The sequence below is a fragment of the Eubalaena glacialis genome, chromosome 16 (assembly GCF_028564815.1).
Source record: "Eubalaena glacialis isolate mEubGla1 chromosome 16, mEubGla1.1.hap2.+ XY, whole genome shotgun sequence".
Taxonomy (NCBI): domain Eukaryota; kingdom Metazoa; phylum Chordata; class Mammalia; order Artiodactyla; family Balaenidae; genus Eubalaena; species Eubalaena glacialis.
Genome location: NC_083731.1, coordinates 80,273,352 through 80,293,639, shown reverse-complemented (window position 1 = coordinate 80,293,639; position 20,288 = coordinate 80,273,352). Strand labels below are relative to the sequence as shown.

Here is a 20,288-nt window from a genome sequence, read left to right as displayed (position 1 = left end):
CTGTTTTATGCTAATACCATGCCATTTAGAATTGTAATTAAATCTATAATACTACACTTATAAAGAAAAGGTAGGATTTAATTTTAGAAATTTAGTGGTTCAGAATAGTTAGCGTATGATATCATGGCTATTGGCATGTAAATGTGGAGCTTCTACATAAATTAAAACAAAGTTTGGAAGTTTTAGGTTTTTTCCCAGAATCTTGGATGATTTAATATTAATACATAGCATGATGTTTCTAGCTTTCTAATATTGAAAATAACAATATATAACTTTGTATTGATGTGTCATAGAAAGACCCTAGACTGTGGGTCAGACTTGTAGTTCTACTGATTTTTAGCTAAGTGTCCTTGAGCAGGTAACTTCATCTTAGAGCTTCAGCTTTTTCATTTGTATAATGAAGATGCTATTATTTTTACTCTGCCAAGGATACTTGTACCTTTGTTATAAGAGCAGAAGAGATTGTGTGACAATGGATTGAGAACTAGAAGACCGTGTGCTCATGTGTGATGATAGGCTTTGTTAAGAATAATGTGTGTATGCCATCAGTATTTAAGAAGTGTTCTGTACATATTTGCTGTACAGTTGTTTCTGTTTACTTCCTAGGTCTCTTATTCAGTAGTAGACCATACTGAAAGTACTTCAGCCACTGCTTGTTTGATTTATCATGAAAACTTTGATTGAGAAGGGCAGTCTGCTCTTCTCCAAATCAAGAGTGACAGTCTTAAGGCCCACTCACTACCTTTGGAACGTCTGGTGAAGGTCCCTTAGGCTCACTGAGACACAGTTTGTTACTTTTTTTTTGCCTGTCAGAACTGAGAAACCATCTTTGGACTTTAGAGAGGGTTGATTCTTTTAGGAAACAGACTAGACTGAATGCAACCACTGAAATGTAAGCTTCCCTGGTTTACATGAAAATAATCATGAGAGGAATATGCCATGTTTCTCTTCTTGTATGGTATATCTGATGAATTCTTATTTTTATAAGAAATTCTTCAAAGGAAATGATAATATGTACTCTTGGGCTACCATATAGATTAGAGGAGGTGAATAGTCATAGATAATGGGTATGTGGTATTTGCGTTGAATTCCTATTAATTCATTTATTTTAGTTGAAGAAATTAATAGTTTTCGAAAAGTGCCAAACGTTTTAAGTAGGTTCTTCAGAAGAGAAACCTTGACTTTAGGAAAAAATGTGCATTCCGTTCTGTAAAATATTGTCAAGCAGTGAAGAAATTTCAGGCTTTAAAGAAATAAATTCAAACAAAGTGTGTCTTGGGAGCCTTTTACTTTCATAAAATATTTCCACGCTAAAGGTGACTTTCTTGTTTTTGTTCTGATTTTAATGAAGAAAAATTGGTGGTAGTAGTTGAACTTTCCTGCTCTTAAGAGATTTAGGTACAGATGTTGCAGTATTTGACTATTTGACTATTATTAGATGTATTTTTAAGACTTTAGTTGATTATTACTTTACTTAATTATTCTAGCTGCTGCGGCCCTTTTCTCCAATTTCCAAACAGGTTTTGACAGCTCATAAATGAACTTGTTCGAGTGCTGCTGTTGCCTGTTTAGACTAACAGTTTTGGGAGTTGATGCCATTATGCTGTATAAAAAGAAATTTCTTTTAATTTCAGAAAACCTTGGAGCTGTGCAGAAATACTGGGATGGCTGGTGTCATTCTGAACATTGGTCCACACAGTACCAAATGACTCCTTCTGATTTTTGACCCCTTAGTCTTGATTCTTGTTTGACATATCTTAGAAAATTCGTAATTTTCTAATTTGAATAGCAGCTAATATTTAGTGAGCAATTATTATATCATTTTAGAAAAATGAACTGAAATTAGGATAAGCTGCCATAGGTGTATCTTAAGTATGATAAGCCATTTAAGAAAATGTCTGTATTGGGATGTTTAATTTGTAAAGTAAGACAGTACAGAGGAAAAATTACCTCCTATTTTTATCACAAAATGTTGTTTTGTTTTGTATAGGCTCCTTGAAGTTCGTGGGAGACTCTATGAGCTTCTAACTCATTGTATTCCTCCTGAAATAATAATGAAGGTATCCTGATTTCAAATCTTGAACTGTTTATAAGCATAAAAGTTGGACTTTGTGTGATCTCAGGGCTTTTGCTTCACGAAGATACATTGTCACCTCTTTCTGTCCAGCTTATTAGTTCAACAGATATTTATTGAGCTTCACGTGCGCCAGGCACCATTAGGGGTGTGTTGAAGGGGACGGGTGGGCCTGCCTTCAGAGAAGTTACATTTTTGTGGGGTGAAATGGGAAACAAAGCAAGAGGATTTCAGAATGTTCCAAGTGCCACAAAGGAAGTAACCAGGTGAAATGGTAACAGTGGAGGGCAGGGTTATGGAAGGTCAATGATGGCTTCTGTGAGGAAGGTATGTTTAAACTGAGACTTGAAGGATTAAAAGAAGGGAACCATATAAGTAGCTGGGGAACAAGTATTTCAGACAGCAAGGCCCAGTGCACTTGAGGAATGAGGTTAAAGAAAGAGGCAGAGGGATATTGTAAGACATAGTTTTAGGGCTGGTCTAAACCTAATCAACTGCCCAGCTGGATAGATAGGCTGACTGTTAGATTTTAGGGCACACACTATTTTTTTGTTTGTTTGTATTTATTAAAATTACCTGGTAATACTTACATGAAAAAATTCAAATGATACCAAATATACAAAGAAAAAAGTGAAGCTCCACACTCTGTTTCCATAAGACCTCTTTTCTAGTCACATAGAAATAAGCCCATATATGTGTGTTTCACGAAACTTCAGTGTCCTGCACTGTTTTGTTTTTTTCCCTTTTTTAAAATTCAGCAGTGTAGTATGGTTGCTGTGTTATGACAGTACAGATTTACCTTATTCTTTTTAGTGGATGGGTGGGATTTCATTGTATGACTATACCACAGTTTTTTGGATATGACCCCTGTTGGTGGAACTTTAGGTTGTCTACAGATTATTATAATTAATAATGCTGCGGTAAGCATCTTTGTACTTATATCTTTGCACCCTTGTACATTTAAATATTCAGAGTTGGAATATGAAAGATAACTCACATTTTTACATTATAGAATGGTATGTACTTTTGGATGAAGTCCGCTGGTCCATCGGAAATAAAAAGAGAACATATTTAACTTAAGTTTTACTTCCTTTTTGAATGAGAGAAATAAAGCATGTTCAGCTAATATTTTTTAAAAATGATTACTTTTTTAATTACTAGTTATCTTTCTTTAGGGCCTTCTATCAGAACTTTTACATAATTGTGATGGACAACTGAAAGGGGAAGTGGCCCAGATGGCAGCTTACTATGAACATCGTCTACAGCTGGGTAGCAAAGCCATTTATCACTTGGAAGCATTTGTGGCCAAATTTATGGCACTTTATAAGAAGTTCATGGAGGATGGATTGGAAGGCATGATATTCTGACATCTATCAGTAATTCTTCCTAATATTTCTCAGTATCAGCATTTACATTCAATTTATATTGGAAGAGCTACAGGTAAAATAAACTAACTTTACTTAATTATGTCTTATTTGTGGTTTTTGTAATAATTCCTCTGAATTATTAATCATTATTCTCTAGGTTAAATAATTGCTCCTGTACTATTGAAGTGTATTGAAAGGATACAACTAGAAACTTTAGAGTCTAGGAACATGATTTTAATTTACTTTAAAAATTTGTTTTCCAAGTATGCAGTATTGATCCTCCCATTTCTATGTACTCTCTCACCTGCTGGAGGAAATTTACACATAAAAAAGCAGGGATTGTTTTCTATCCTTCAGATGACCATTTTTGGCCACAGGTACATAAATTTTTGCTTGGCAAGTCATTACGTTTAATCATTTTTTCCCTCAACCAAGAATTATATTTTTGCAGGAAATATAGGAATTAATTTTGAAACGTAATAGCATGGGTGTGGAGAAAATTGCACATACCATTTCTATTGAAACTGTAGAAATCCAGCTTTTATTTTCAGTGATTCAGATAAGCATGTTTTCATTAAGTACTTGAAGACTCCGGAAGAATATGCATCGTGTAGTTCTGAAGCAAAGGTATATTACTGTTGAAATTACTCTTTGAACAAGTATACTGTTGTATTATTGGTCCTGTCCTTTGGAGCATTTTTTAATTCAGAAATTTGGTTCATGGAACAAAGGGTTTGCTTGACAGAAGTTTATGACAGGCTCTGTATAAGAATATTAGGAAGACCTGCTCTTATAGCAGTTGGTGATAAACAATCAGGAAGTGTTTGATTGACAAAGACACAACTACACACACACTGAAAAACCTAAACCTGGAAAACTGTTCAGGTTAAGATAAATGATTGTTGCCTTTTTTATGGGGTGGCGGCGGGGGGTGGTACTAGTCAGGTCCCAACTGGAAGTCTCAGTCCTGGGGGCTACATGTTAGGAGGGATATTGACATTCTAACAGAGAACTAGGAAAGTGAGGTTTGGAAGAGCTAAGACTGCTTTAATTTGGAGAAAAGGGAAGTTAAAAAATATGTTAACTCTCTTCCAGTGTTTAAAATGATGCACTTGGAAGTATGCGTGGTCTTATAATTTATGTTTCTCTAAAGCAGTGCTTCTCAGAGTGGAATCCCTGGCATCACCAGCATCACCTAGGAACTCAGAAATGCAAACTCTCAGGTGTCATTCCAGGTCTACTGAATCAAATGATAGGGATAAGCCTCAGCAGTCTTTGTGTTGTACCACCCCTCCAAGTGATTCTGATGCACGCCTCAGTTTGAGAACCACTGCTCTAGAGAGGGTAGACTTAGGATCAATGTATGTAGGTTAGAGAGAGGCATTTTAGTTCCCTATGAAGAAGAATTTTTTAACTGCAGCTATCTTAATAATGGTATGGGAATCTTGAAAGCTCAGAAACAGCAGGTGTTTAGGTGGAGAACTGATGAATAACGAACTGCTTACTACATGGTAGGCATTGCACTGGGTATGTGTACTATTTCATTATAACCTTACCACTCTGTGAAGTAAGTATTATCTCTGAGCTATAAATAAGAAACTTGAGATGTAGAGAAACGAAGTATAATTTATACAATAAAACATACCCATTTTAAGTCTGCAGTTTGATTTTTGACAAAGGTTTTCAGTGTAACCATCATCCCAATCAAGATACAGATTCCATCACCCTGAAAAGTTTCTTCCATATCCCTTTTGCAGTCAGCCCACCCCTACCCCAACTCAAGTGGCCATTGATCTGCTTCCTGTCTTTATAGATTAGTTTTGCCTGTTCAAGAATTTAGAGTCAAATACTGTATAGTCTTTGGTTAAGGCTTCATTCTCTCAGAATTATAACAGATTCATCTATGTTGTTGCATATTTCACTAATTTCTTTAATGTTCATTGATCAGTGTATGTTTATATACACTTTTACAACCCATTGACTTGTTTATGGACCTTTGGGTTTCCAGGATTTGTTTAGTATGAATAAAGTTGTTCTGAATATTTCTGTAAGTCATTTTGTGGACATATATGTTTTCACTTCTCTTGAGTAAATACATAGGAATGGAATAATTAGACCTAAGATAGGTGTCAGTTTAACTTTTAAGAAGTCACCAGATTCTCAAAGTGATTGTACCATTTTATATTTCTACCAGCATTGTATGGGCATTCTAGTTGTCTCTATAAAATTGGTTTAATTGATTTTCTATATTGTCTGTTTTATATTTCATTGATTACCTTTTCTATCTTTATTAATCCCATCCTTCTTCTTTTGATGTAGTTTGCTCTTATTTTTCCAGAGTCTTAAAATGGAAATTTAGGTAATTGATTGTAGACCATTCTCTTCTATCATTTAAAATTACAAATTTTACCCTGAATACTGATCTAACTTCCTCTTACAGATTTTGATATCTTGTGTTTTCATTTCCATTTAGTTCAAACTATTTTTCAGTTTCACTTGAGATGTTTTTCTTTGACCAAATGATTACTTGGAAGTGTGTTGTTTAATTTCCAAATGATTGAAAATTTTCAGATATATTTTAAAGGCTTCTCTACCCTTGTTAATTTTCTGTCATTTACTAAGAGGAATATTGAAATCGCTAACCATATTTATGGATTTGTCTAATTTAGTTCTTTTGGGTTTTCATGCATTTAGAAGCTCATTAGGTGCATAAAATTTTAGGATTGTTATGTCTTCCTGATGAATTGACCCCTTTATGAATGCTCCTCCTGATTTCTGGTAATATTCCTTACTCTGAATCTATTTTATCTTATATTAATATTACCACTCCAGCTTTCTTTTGATTAGAGTTTGTATGGTAGACATATTTCTTATAGCTAAGGTCTGCTGGCATTCTCTCGGTTTCGATTATCTGGAATGTTCCTATTTTGTCTTCACTTACAGAATTCTAGGTTCATTTAAAAATTTTATTTTTCCCCTAGCACTTTGAATATTTCATTCTGCTACCTTCTGATCTCTATTATTTCTGATGAGAAGTTAGCCAGTAACATATGCTTGTTCCCTTTTACATGATACATTACTTTCTTGATGTTTTCAGTATTTTTTTTCTTTGGCTTTTAGCAAGGTGACTATGATGTAACTAGTTGTAGTTCTTTGTGTTTATCTTACTTGGGCTTTGTTTAGTTTCTTGGATCAGATTATTATGAGTAGTATTAGTATTATAGTATCAACTTAGGGAGTTTTTTTGCCATTATTTTTTCAAACCTTTTTTCTGACCTTTTTTTCTCATCTTCTTTGAGACTCCTGTTACTTATATCCTGGAATACTTGACATTGGTCCACAGGTGGCTGATTCTCTGTTCATTTTTCTTTAGTCTTTTTTCTCTGAGTTCTTTGGCTTGGATAATTTTATTGATAAATCTTCAAACTTGCTGAATCCTTCTACCATTTCATATCTGGTATCTCATCTAATTTATTTTTCACTTTAGTGTTGGTACATTTTAACTCTAGAATTTCCATTTTGTTCTATATAGTTTCAATGTTTCTATTATGATTTCCTATTTTCTGTCTCCTTGTTAGCATGTTTTCCTTTAATTCTTTGAACATGTTTGTAATAGTTGCTTTGAAGTCTTTCCTGAACCCAGCATCTGGTCCCACTCAGTTTCTATTGACTGCTTTTTCCCTTGTGTATCATTATACTGCTTCCCCCTCCCCCTACACCAATGTCTGGTAATTTTGTGGCTGAAAACTTTACTTTTAGATAATATATTTTAGTAACTTTGGATTCTCTTTTGGTTTTCTGATTTTTTTTTGATGTTTTTTGTTTGTTTCCTAGCTTACCTATGCTTAAACTCTGTAATTTATCTTCCTTGCATTGTGCTGCCACTGATGTTTCTGCTCAGTTGTTTTTATTTTAGCCTGGCTTCATCTTTCTGTCTGCATAGCTTAGTGGTCAACCCAATGATTTGGGTGGAGTGTGAGCTCAGACATCTTAAAGTTGAGACTTTAAGTCTGCTGAGCTGTATGTGGGTTGAGGAACACATTCAAGATTGCAACCAGTTCTCAGTATCCCTTGGTTTTCATTTTTCCACTTAAGCAGTCGGTCAGGTATGTGTGAATTAAGAGCTTGTCTTAGCCACTGTGTGGCTCTTTCACTTCCAGGATCTCTCAGTTCACTATCTGATTGATTTCTCAGTGGCCATGAACTGGACTTGCAACCTTGGTTTAGCAAAGCTATGGGTTTTCCTTGTTCCCAACTGTTAATTCAGTCTAATACTCTGGCTGCAACTAGCCTTGAACTTATAAAGGTACAGTTTTTACTGAAGAAGTGGTAGGTACGAGGTAATAATACCAAGTATAGAAAGTCATGTAGTTGCTACCATTTTTGTCCAAATCTAGTTTTTCAACAATAAACATTTTTCAAATTTGTTGTCTGGTTTTGATCAATTTTCAGTGTCATGATTGGTTATTTTTTGACAATTTTGTCTGTTTTTATACTTCTGCGGAGGGAAATTACTCAATCTCTTCCTGTTTCAATTAGTAGAAGTAGCCCTCCACTGACTCATTTCTTCATTGCTTTTTTTGTAGATGCAAATTTCAATCTGATGTAATTTTCCTTTACTCTGAAACAGGTTTAGCTTTTCTTGTGGGGCAGATCTGCTGGTGAATTCTCCCAGGTTTTTGTTTTTGTTTTTTGGGGGAGGGGGGTTTGGCCTAAAATGTCTTTATTTTGCATTCTTTTTTGAAAAGCCTTTTTAATGGGTATAAAATTGTAGTTTGACAGTTGTTTTTCTTTCTGTATGTTAAAAATACAGTTTTGTTTTTCAGTTTGCATTGTTTCTGAGGAGAGATCTGCATTCTAATTTTTTTCCTACGCATTTTTTGTTTTATTTTACTTCCTATGGCTCCTTGTAAGATTTACAACTTCTCTTTATGACCAATTCCAGCAGTTTAAGATGTGTCTTGGCGTGATTTTTCTTTGTGTTCATACTGCTTTATACTGGCTTTACATTTGTTTTAGTTCTTGGATTTGTGGATTTGTGTTTTTTATCAAATTTAGGAAAATTTAGCCATTTTCTTCAATTATTTTTCTGCCCTCTCCTCTGAGACTCTAGTTACATCTCTGACTTCATGATAGTACCCATAAATCACAGGGTTTCTTTTTTCCAGACTTTTTCTCACCGTCCTTCAGTTTGAATAGTTTCTGTTGCCTTTAAGTTCACTAATCTTTTGCACAGTCTAACTTGCTTTAAAGACCATCCAGTGAAACCCTCTTTCTTTAAACAGCGTTGAACTTTGTTTTCACAGGCAGTTATTTGATTAGCAGCTTGATCCTTTTCATGCTTGTTTTTAACCTTTTTTAGGGTGTGCCTAGAGTAGTCTTTATCCCTAGTTGAGCTTTACAACTGTGGTTTGATCTTTCTAGTGTTGATCTAATGCCCCAGAGATCATTAAGGAGCTACATCCTGGGTCACCAGAACTCACTGTCTTCCAGCCCTGTGTGACCTCTGGTAATTATTCAGCTTAGTTTCTAGCAGGTCTTTCCCCAGTAGTTTTTTGTTGTTGTTTGTCTGTTTGTTTTCTCTCTGCCTGGCTTTGTGGAGTCATACTCAATGTATATGCAGCTTAGTAATCAGCCAAGGATGCAAGGCAACCCTTATGCAGATTTCTCTTGCACTTTTTCTGTATAATTCTCTTTCCAGATCTCTGCATGCATGTTCAGCCACCGCAGTCTCTGAATGTTGCTCTTTTCTCCTCAACTCATTGTTGTCACAGTTGTCTGCCTGGGTTTGCCCTTCCTACCCTGTAGGCTGGAAAGTGCCTCTAGGCAGAAATCAGGGGTGATTTTAGAGTTTACTTCCTTGGCTTTTTTCTTTAATGTATCACAGCGTTGCACTGCCTGCTCCAGTGTCTGGTGTAGCATTCCTTTTATGTTTTGTCTAGTTTTCTAGTTGTTTACAATGGAGGGCAAGTCCAGTATCAGTTACTCTTTTTTAACTGGTAGTAAAAGTCTTGATGTCAGGATTTTAACTGAAGGCCCTGATTCCTGGGTGTGAATCACTATCTTACATAGTTCTTTAAAAATGTATGATTTACATTTTTCCCCCCAGCTTTATTGAGATATAATTGATACATAACATTGTGTAAGTTTAAGGTGTACAATGTGTTGATAGATACACTTACATATTGCAAAATGATTACCACCATAGCATTAGCAATACCTCCCATCGCATCACATCATTACAATTTTATTTTCGTGGTGAGAGCACTTAAGATCTACTCTCGTAACTACTTTCTGGTATGTAATGCAGTATTATTAATTTTAATCACCATGCTGTACATTAGATCCCCAGAACTTATTCATCCTAAAATTGGTAGCTTGTACTCTTTGACCTGTGTATCCCCATTTCCCCATTGACCAGCCCCTGTTAACCACCATTATCTGTTTCTATGAGTTCAGCTTTTTTAGATTCCACATATAGGTGATATCATGCAGTATGTTTCTTTCTCTGTGTTAATTATTTCACTTAGCATAATGCCCTCAAGGTCCATCCAAGTTGTCACAGATGGCACTGTTTTCATCTTTTTCATGGCTGAATAATAATTATGTGTGTGTGTTTGTGTATGTATGTATATCACATCTTTATTTGTCCATAGATGAACACTTAGGTTGTTTCCATATCTTGACTGTTGTGAATAATGCTGCAATGAACATGGAAGTACAGATACAGCCTTCATATCTTGTTTTCATTTACTTTGGATAAATACCCAGAAGTGGTGTTACTGGATCATATGGTAATTCTATTTTTAATTATTTGAAGAATCTCCATTTACATTTAGAGTAATTATTGACAGGTAAGGACTTATTAATGATATCTTATTAATGGTTTTTTGGCTGTTTTGTAAGTCCCTTGATTTTTTCTTCTGCTGCTGCTTCTTTGTGAATTGATGGTTTTCTGTAGGGGTATGTTTTGATTCCCTTTATCTTTTGTGAGTCTACTATAGATTTTTGCTTTGTGATTACCATGAGGCTTACATAAAACATTTTATAGATGTAACAGTCTATTTTATTAACAACTTAATTTCAGTTGCACACAGTAACTCTATCCTTTTACTCCCCCTTCCTCTTATGTTTTTGATGTCACAATTTACCTCTTTTTATACTGTTTATTCATTAACAAATCATTGTAGCTATAGTAATTCTTATACTCTTGTTCTTTAACCTTGGTACAAAAGTTAAGTGGTTAACACTTAACCGTATTACAGTATTAGGGTATTCTGAATTTGACTGTGTACTTACTTTTACCAGTGTTTAGTACATTTTCATATATTTTCATTTTACTAATTAGTGTCTCTTCATTTCAACTTGAAGAACTCCTTTCAGCATTTCTTATAATCAGGTTAGTGGTGATGAATTCCCTCAGCTTTGTCTGGAATAGTCTATCTCACCTTCATTTCTGAAAGACAGCTTTGCCACATAAAATATTTTTGGTTGGCAGTTTTTTTCCTTCAGTGTTTTGAATATATTATCCCACTCTGTCTTTTTTTTTTTTTAATAAATTTATTTATTTATTTATTTATTTATTTTTGGCTGTGTTGGGTCTTCGTTTCTGTGCAAGGGCTTTCTCCAGTTGCGGCGAGCGGGGGCCACTCTTCATCGCGGTGTGCGGGCCTCTCATTGTCGCGGCCTCTCCCGTTGCAGAGCACAGGCTCCAGACGCGCAGGCTCAGTAGTTGTGGCTCACGGGCCTAGCCGCTCCGCGGCATGTGGGATCTTCCCGGACCGGGGCACGAACCCGTGTCCCCTGCATTGGCAGGCGGATTCCTAACCACTGCGCCACCAGGGAAGCCCCCCACTCTGTCTTGACCTTTAAGGTTTCTTCTTAGAAAATTGCTGATAGCATTATGGGGGTTGCCTTGTAAATACAAGCTTTTTTCTGTTCATGCTTTTAAGATTCTTTCTTTGTCTTTGATATTTGACAGTTTTATTATAATGTGCCTTGGAGAGAATCTCTTAGTTTGGTGACCTATGAGCTTCACGAACTTGGATTTCCAAATGTCTCCATGGACTTGGGAAGTTCTTAGTAATTATTTCTTTAAATAAGCGATCTACCCCCTTCTCCCTCTTTTCTAAATCTGGAACTTCAGTAATTTACAAACTGGTCCTTTAGATGATATGTCATAGATTATGTAACTTTCTTTACTCTTTTACATCTTTTTTCTTCGTTCTTCTCTGACTGCATAATTTCTGAGTTCTTTCTTCAGTCTCACAGATTTTTTTCTTCTGCTTGATTCATTCTGCCATTGATGTTCTCTCTTTCATTTTTCATTTCATTCATTGTATCTTTCGGCCCCAGAATTTCCATTTGGTTCCTTTTTATGACTTCTGTCTCTCTGCTAAACTTTTCTTCTTTTTTTAATTGAAGCATAGTTGATTTACAGTATTGTGTTAGTTTTAAGTGTACAGCAAAGTGATTCAGTTACATATGTATTTTTTTAGATTATTTTCCATTATAGGTTATTACAAGTTATTGAATATAGTTCCCTGTGTTATACAGTAAATCCTTGTTCCTTATCTATTTTATGTGTAGTAGTTTGTATTTGTTAATCCCAAACTCCTGATTTATCCCTCTCCCCTCCCTTTCCCCTTTGGTAACCATAAGTTTGTTTTCTGTGTCTGTGAGTCTGTTTTGTATATAGATTTGTTTGTATTATTTTTTTAGATTCCACATACAAGTGACATCATATATTTGTCTTTGTTTGACTTACTTCACTTAGTATGATATTCTCTAGGTCTATCCATGTTGCTGCAAATGGCAATATTTCATTCTTTTTTATGGCTGAATAATATTCCATCATATATATATATATATGATATATATATATATATGATATATATATGCCACATCTTCTTAAGCCAATCATCTGTTGATGGGTACTTGGGTTGTTTCTGTGTCTTGGCTATTGTAAATAGTGCTGCTATGAGCATTTGCTAAACTTCTTATTTTGTTCATTTATTGTTTTCCTGATTTGGTTCAGTTGTCTTTCTGTGTTTTCTTGTACCTCATCAAGCTTCCTTAAAACTTGAATTCTTTATTGGGTAAATCACAGATCTCCATGTCTTTGGGTTTGGTTACCAGAAGATTACTGTGATCCTTTGGTGGTGTCATGTTATCTTGATTTTTCAGGTTCTTTGAACTTTTGCATTATTTCTTTACTTCTGAAGTAGCAGTCACCCCCTCCAGGCTTCACTAATTGCTTCTGGGAGAGAGATACCTCCCATCAGCCTTATTAGAGATTCTGAGGCTATCTTAGACCCTTTTTGGAGTATACCTCCTCCAGGCTTCTTGCTCCCTCTTGTGGCAGAATTCTTAGGCTTTATGCCTTCTCTGGATCCTTCAGTGCACCAGGCTGAGTGAGTGCTGACAGCCTCTCTTTTGTTTCCCACAGGTGGTGCTTAGGGTCAAGTTTGTGATCTCCCCTGGCCTGCAGATTTGGCCAGCTTATGTGCATGCTCACTAACTATCTTCCAAAGCTTATTCTTGCTGCCACCATTGGGAGCACACGCAGGGAGCTGACCACAAGATGGGGAGTTTGTAGGTGAGGCACACAGAGTGCTTGAGGTTCCCGTGATCCACTGGTAATGCATTCCCAGCAGCTGTTGGTCAGGTTCTTGGTGGAATTCACGACACAGTTAAGATCTGTGCCCCTTACTGTCCTTCAGTAGTTGTATCTGCCACTCTCCCCACTTCTTCCTGCCCCCAGTCATGTAGCTCATCATTCTATACTCTGGATGGAGCAAGAGAGAAAGGAGCCCCTTTGGCAGTGTCGTGTACAGCTGTGGCAGCTGGGTGTTCACTCACATGCTCTCCCTTTCTTCTGTGGGATAAATCACTGCGAGGAAGATCTCTCTTGGCCCTAAGCTGTGCCATCCCTGGGTGGAGGGGTGATGTGGGTAAAGTCAAACTGTCCCTCTTACCTCCTCCAATACATCCAAACTTTTTTTTTTTCCTCCAGTGGAATTCTGGGACTTCTCTGGAAACCTGAACTTTTGCAAAGTCTCTCTTGTCCTTGAGTGAATGTCTAAGTTGGTGTTCTCAGGGGCTCCTAGATGGTGGTTGAGAGAGGCTGGGGCCAGTTTATAGGCCACGACAGGGTCCACATCTGGGACTGAGGTCTGTCTCCCTATTACCTGATGGATGGCTGGACGAGACTCCTCCCGGGTCCCTTGGCTTATGGTGCTGGATTCCACAGCTTCCTGAAAGGGATTACTGTCCATGGGTGGATGCCAAATTTTATTGTTGGTGGGGAGAAAAAGATGAGGTACATCTTAAGCTGCCATGATACTGACGTCACTCCCCTTTGATTTTATGTTTTTATAATATAAATTAAGTTTTGTTCCTAAGATTTGAAGTTGTGTAATATGCGTCACACATACACAAAAAACCTCTTGCTGTGGTTTTTCCTTAAGTACTGTGTTATACTTTGAGTTATACAACTGAGTAATAGGAATTTAAATGTTATTTCCAAATTATAGCCCTCCAAATCATGAAACACATTTCTTAAAAATTACAAAATCAACCCTTAGCAGCCATTTTCTTTCTACCTAGTTCTCAAGAAAGACATAATCATTTCATATTTTTCAAATTGATGAACTAAATTTTATTAGCTATTTTCCCCTTGGTTTCTTTCCTGTTCACAGTTCCTATGGAAATTTGGAATGTTATCATGAGATGCTCTTTATCAGTTTGATTGTGGTATGCAAGACTTATAATAAATTACTTTCCTCTCAGTAAAGGAAAGTGGTCCCTACAAACCTTAACTCTCATTTAAATTACAACCTAATGCTGGTTACAAACACTGCATGGTACCTTTGTGGCTTGGTACTTTCTGTGCCTGTTTCAGCTCTTTTGATGAGCTGATTGCCTACTGAAATTACCTTCTCTGTAGATAGCAGCATGAGAAACTTTAGCAACTTCCTGAAGTGCGGCTGTACAAAATAATCACTAGCAGTAGGCATGGAAAAAACTTCTTGGTCTTTATGTGGGACACTGTGTTAGATTCTTTACAGGCATTCTCTCACTTAATTCTCTTAATGATCTTGAAGTTGGCCATTATTATCCTGTTTCGCAGGTGAAGAAACTGGATCCAGGCAGTTGAGCACAGACTGCCCTCAACTACATTCATAGCCACCAACCAAGAAATAGGCCCTCAATACTACCCAGCAAACTCACATTTCTCAGATCAAGTCTCCACAATACCTTTTCCAGAACTTCATTTAGAGCAGATAACCTTATCTCCTTACCAGCCAGCTACCAAAACCAAATATGTATGCATCCTATATTACTGTATGTTCATTTGTATGTATCCGATTTACTCTGTGTGCATTCATATTTTCTCTTGATGAGACAGAGAAGCTGCTCATCTGTTTTTAATCCTGTGCCTTGGATTTCACCAATTTTAGCCTGTCTCTCAAAACCTATGACGTCCGTTGTCCTTGTCTATTTCGTCCTCAGTCCCTCTCTCAAAATTGGATTGTTGCTTTGGTTTTTATTGTCCTAATGTCATCTTATTAAAGTTTCCAACATACAGAAAACTGAAAAAAAAGTGACAATGAACATTCATACTGGTATTTTACAGTGAACATTTAACTGTATTTGCTTTATCACATATCTATCCATCACTCCATTCTTTAGTCATCTTATGTTTTTGCTGCATTTCAAAGTAAGTACGTTTTCTCCCAGCCTGTTAGCATGTATATCATTAACTAGCCAGTTTAATAAGGCAAGAAAAATGCATAACAGGCATAAGGAAACAAAAGGATGGAGGAAAATTGTTTTTTTAGGAGGTGAAATTATTGTTTACCTGAAAAATCCTAAACAATTCTTTTAACAAATTAGTGAATTTAGCAGGCTCGCAAGATATAAAGTTAATATACACAAATTAATTGTATTTTTATATAAACAAGTAAATTATTGGAAAATAAAGTTTAAATAATTTACAAATGCATCAAAAATGCTAAAATAATTAGTAATAAGTTTAAAAAACAATGCTTAAGACCTGTACATTGAAAATAAATCATTGTTAAAAGAAGGTAAAGAACGTGTATAAATGTAATGATATATCTTGGATAAGTTGAATGCATAAAATAATATAGGTGTAGGCTGTCTTTACACAAAGGTTAGATGAAAATGATTTTTGAATTGTTGAAAGAAGTCAACTTTGCTCATGTCATCTAAGGGAAAATCTATTCTTAATTTTTCCCCACCCTCTATCTCCTGTTTTGCAAAGACTGGATTCTTTAGTTGATAATACAGTGCATCTAAACGGTGAATATTTTTGTGTAAGGTCATTCTTAAGCCATTACACATATGCTCCTACTGAAGTCTTTGGGAAATTAGTTGTCAGTGAATCATCTGGCCTATAATCTTATGGGAAATCAATTTCCAGACATTAAATAACAGACATAACTATGAATACATTCCCCAAATTGTGAAGTTGAAGACTAAATTCTAAAATTGACTTTCTGATACCAAATTTTATGAAAATAATATCAATATTGTGAAACATTGATACTCCACGAATGGGATTTATTAAATTGCAGCGCATTGTGGTACTGAAAACTAAATATGAGAATGTTATCCTATCAGAATTGCACAAATATATTGAGAAAAGTTGTTCTCAGTATAAAAACCAGTAAGCAAAGAATTTAACCTTGTTTGCAAGCATTGTTAGCTGGGAATAATTCCCTTTTCTGATGTTTCCTTCCTGTAGAGTGAGATCTCTTAATGTCATTGTAGGTCTCTCTCCATCCTTTATTCATCCAGCTCGTAGAGAGATCGAGTCTTTTTTGATTGTCAGCTTTGGGAAGAATAAATGAACCTGCTTGACTTAGCTCCAACTTTCTTCCTGTTTGGAATGAGCCTGTGTGTTCTAAGTTATAAATCTTAACTAGTCAGACTTCCTACCTACAGGGAGGCCTATCCACCTCTAGCACTGCACCCCCGCCCCTGCCCCCCAACAAACCATATCCTGCAGCCTGCCCTCTATCAGTAACAGGCATTATTTTGACCTCCTAATTTTCTGTTTTGTTGTACTTCTCAACTTGTTTATAAGCCGAGTGTGTATTAAAGGTGCTATTTATTGGGGAGGGGCTCTCAGAGATTCCCAAGTTTTGTTAATTCACCAGCAACATTGAGAAAGAAAAACGAAAAATTCGAGGGGGACAATTTGGGCAGAAGCTTTTTGTGCATCCGGGGCCCACATTGTGGGTCTTGGACTTTAGTTTGGGGGAGAAACCTTGCTGGTTTATAGAGGCTTATTTTAGGCCAAATGTGTTTTTACACTTTTGTACTTGACTTTGAACTTCCGTCACCTGAGAAAGAAATTTAAGCTGTCATGAGGTATTTTGAGCTTAGCAGGTGACTGTAACTTATTTATGACTTACGCAATTTTTGTGAGAAAATAAGACACAACCCTCTGGCTGTGTTGGGGGCTTCAGGTAGATTGCTTTAGTTTACTGCACAGGCCTTGCTTTTCCTTGTTGAGACAAAGATTCCATTGCAGAGAAGAGTTTTACTCTTCTCTGCAATGTGTAACTGTTTTACACGTTGGTTGTCAGAAGAATTTGCCACTTTTCAACTGCAAGGCAGCTGAATTCTGCATGTGAACAGAGCACTAGAGATGCTCTATCTTTATATGGTTAGTACCAAGCATAGGTAACCTAGATTGGAAATACTAGGTTCTATTCCTCTTTCAGGATGAAGGAGGGCACTCTGGAGGGACTGACTAACCTTGATTTCATGTGGCATTTCCTCTGACTTTCAAGACTCACTGTCCTATCATAGAATCTCAGATCGGCTCTATGTTAATATCATAAGTTATAACTCTGGCTTGATATCTGACACCCAAATTGTGGCTTCACCCTTGTTCTTGTGTTAGACTTAATGAACAAGTAAGAGATGTGAGCCCTTATTAAATAATGCCATCCCCTTAAGATAGAAATTCAACTAAATGACATTATTACAAACCCAAAGGTAGAAGGAAACAAAAGTGCTCAGTGCCTGGAACTGTTTGCCTCTAGTAATAAATTCGTTTGCTTAGGAAAACAAGAAGAAACTGTAGTGGTTTGAAAGGTGTACTTCAGTTTTACTGTCAAACTCAGAAGCAGTGAAAGATTAAAAAAATAAAGGAACACAGGCCAATTAAGCTGGAGGAAGAGATTTTAAAAATTTATTCATTTATGTTAAGGAAGAGTAAAGAAGAAAAAGGGCATCCTAAAGATGACGTTTGACCAATATAAAAGGGGGAAAAAGGAGTACCCAGATTCCAACTGCTCTAAAAGAAGGAAAGACATTTTTGTTATTAGATCAGAAATGATGACTGGGATCCAAACAAATCTAGCAGATAGCAGATCTGATTCCTTCAAGAAAGGGCAAGTCACCGAGGGATGATGACTTCTGAAAGCCATAGGTCCCCACTCAGAGCAGTTGGAGAACCACTCCTTAAAGAGTGGGACAGCTGTACCAAGTGGTTATAAAAAATTGGGGCAGAATTGAGGAAGGAAATCCATGTGAAATATTCAAAGCATTTTTCAGCTGAGTTTCCATGTGACACATCATTGCAGTTGAAACAGGCATTACCTTTGCCCTGAGGGAACTTACTGACCTTTGTCAATACATTTATGAAATGAGGATCCTAAAAGAAAGTTGAGAGAAGATGTGATGAAATCTAGATGTGAGAATCAGAGAACAAGTCCAGGCTTTGATTAAATGTCTGATGGAAGAATATCTCTAGGTGGGGATTATTCATCTCATCAAGAGTAAGGTAGACAAAATTTGAACCATGAATCCAGAACTTCTTGATTTCTTCTCTATGATGATGATGATGATGAAGAATCCAGAGAAGTTATAAAAATAACTGAACCAGAAAGCGAAGATGAAATAAATGGAAGGGAGGCGCTAAGTTTCAACAAGTAGCATTAGCTCCCACACGGATTAGAGAAGGAAAGTGGCCACTTTAAGAAGTAGATTAAATTGTTAAGCTCAAATAGCCTTCCTGAAAGGAGTGGGGAAATAACAGAGGGAAATTCAGTACCAGTGGTATGTTTCAGTACTTCAGAAAAAAGATGTAGTTGAACAAAAAAGCTACTCAGACGCTGGGACATTTAAAACTGTTTTCCCCAGGGACACAAGCTGCAGAAGCATCAGAATCACTTAGTGCAGGAATCTGTTCAGGGTGGATCTTCAGCCAAAACAAATTGGGAATGAAGGGGAACTCTTCTCTAGGGGGTGAGTTTCACTGCCCAAGCAGTCCCGGAGCCAGAGGCAGTGAGGCAGCCACTGTGGCACAGGACCGAAAAAGCCTCTTTCTGAGAGGTGGTGCACTTATGTCACTACACAGCATTAGGGGCCCAAGGTTTAATAGGAAAATGGAATTAAGAGGTCCTGGATGTGCTGGATGGGGAAGAAAGGTACTTGAGTTCCTGTGATTGGAGCTGACCCCATTACAGTTATCTAAATGTGCAAGGAGGCAGAAATGCCTCAAATGACACTCTGTGAGGATGCAGGAAGCATAGATAGATTTTTTTTTTCTCACAAAAATGTAAATGTAAAGAAATGTAAATGAAAGTGCTAAATGCAAGTGTAGTCTCAAAATAACTTCTCGTTCAGAGAATTTTCCTCGTTTGGCTTAAGTAAGCAATCCAGACAATTGGTCTTGAATGACAGGCTTCCTACTAGGTTGAATCTAAGAATATTTTCCTTTTTTCCCACACATCATCAGATTTCTCTTAGGGTCTTGGTAGCCCTGGTTCTGGGAATGTAATTTTGTAATTGATCTAAGGGCAGGAGAATGGCTTTCTAAACTAGATGAATCTGGAAAAACCCTGTGATAATTCTCTGTGTCCTGTTAACTCTTAGGGTTCTTTAGAAGTGAGGCTCCTGAGGGACTAAGTATTGAATTACTATGACTTCTGGGGCTTCGGAAACTCCAAATCCATTCCAGAGAGGAACTGTTGTAGTTGCTGAAGAGACCCCACTCTATCGAGGCAGAAAAATCCCTTTTGCTGAGCCTCGGTGGAATAACAAATCAGTGAATGGTTTTTGTTTTGTAATTGAACTTTGCGCTTTGAACTTTAACACACAAGAATTTGATTTCAGACTTTAGTTCCCTTGGATTTCAATGTTTTTGAATTTCAACTTGTAAAAGAATTTAGTCTTTGGACTTTAATTTCTTTCTTGGAATTTAATAATAGAAAGGAAATCGTGTTCAAAGTTGAAGCATCTCTTTATAGGCGTTTTATTATTGAAATATCTTCAAGATAGCATTTAATCTCTGCAGAACCTTTGTCATGCTGTATTGGATAGCATATGTGGACATAATTCGGGGCAGAAAATAGAATAAGGGATACATTTTCAGCTTTTGGTATGGAGTGGATCCAAAGTTGATATATTGAATATATTCGTCTGACGCATTGCAGATTCTTGTGGAGACGACTTTTAAGCTGCCTGCCACTAGACCCAGGAGGAAACTCAAAAGAGCAGAGATGTGTAGCTTGTGATCTTATGAAGGTGGCCTCATGAAAGGTCTCCCAAGGCAGACAGCTACAACTCTTGCTGACCATAGGCTTTGATGGAAGAAATTTTCACATACTGAGGTATGGGGAAGTCATTCTGGGCTTATAACGTGATTTGGCTTGAATTTTATGCTAAGACAGGCTGTCTTACGGCCTGTCAAACATACATTGTACATTTGCTTTAACCATTACAGGAAAGAGTGTCACTCATCATCCAGTTATACAGAGAGTTAAATCACAACCCACTGCAGTTGCCCCACTGACAGTGTGCCC

At 36.7% G+C, this 20,288-nt stretch overlaps 1 protein-coding gene across 3 annotated transcripts in view; it reads left to right on the top strand.

Moving 5' to 3' along the window:
- The window catches only part of RFC3 (replication factor C subunit 3), a 248,624-nt gene extending 228,648 nt beyond the window's left edge, over positions 1-19,976 (top strand). For 2 of the 3 annotated variants that reach the window (XM_061170815.1, XM_061170814.1), the window contains exons 8-9: positions 1,991-2,060; positions 3,250-3,520. In XM_061170815.1, coding sequence (XP_061026798.1) covers positions 1,991-2,060; positions 3,250-3,441 — 262 coding nt within the window. In that variant the 3' untranslated portion in view covers positions 3,442-3,520. Of the gene's footprint in view, positions 1-1,990; positions 2,061-3,249; positions 3,521-19,919 lie in introns of those variants that run through there. The other variant, XR_009697520.1, reaches the window with a different exon arrangement.
- The last annotated feature ends 312 nt before the right edge of the window (positions 19,977-20,288 follow it).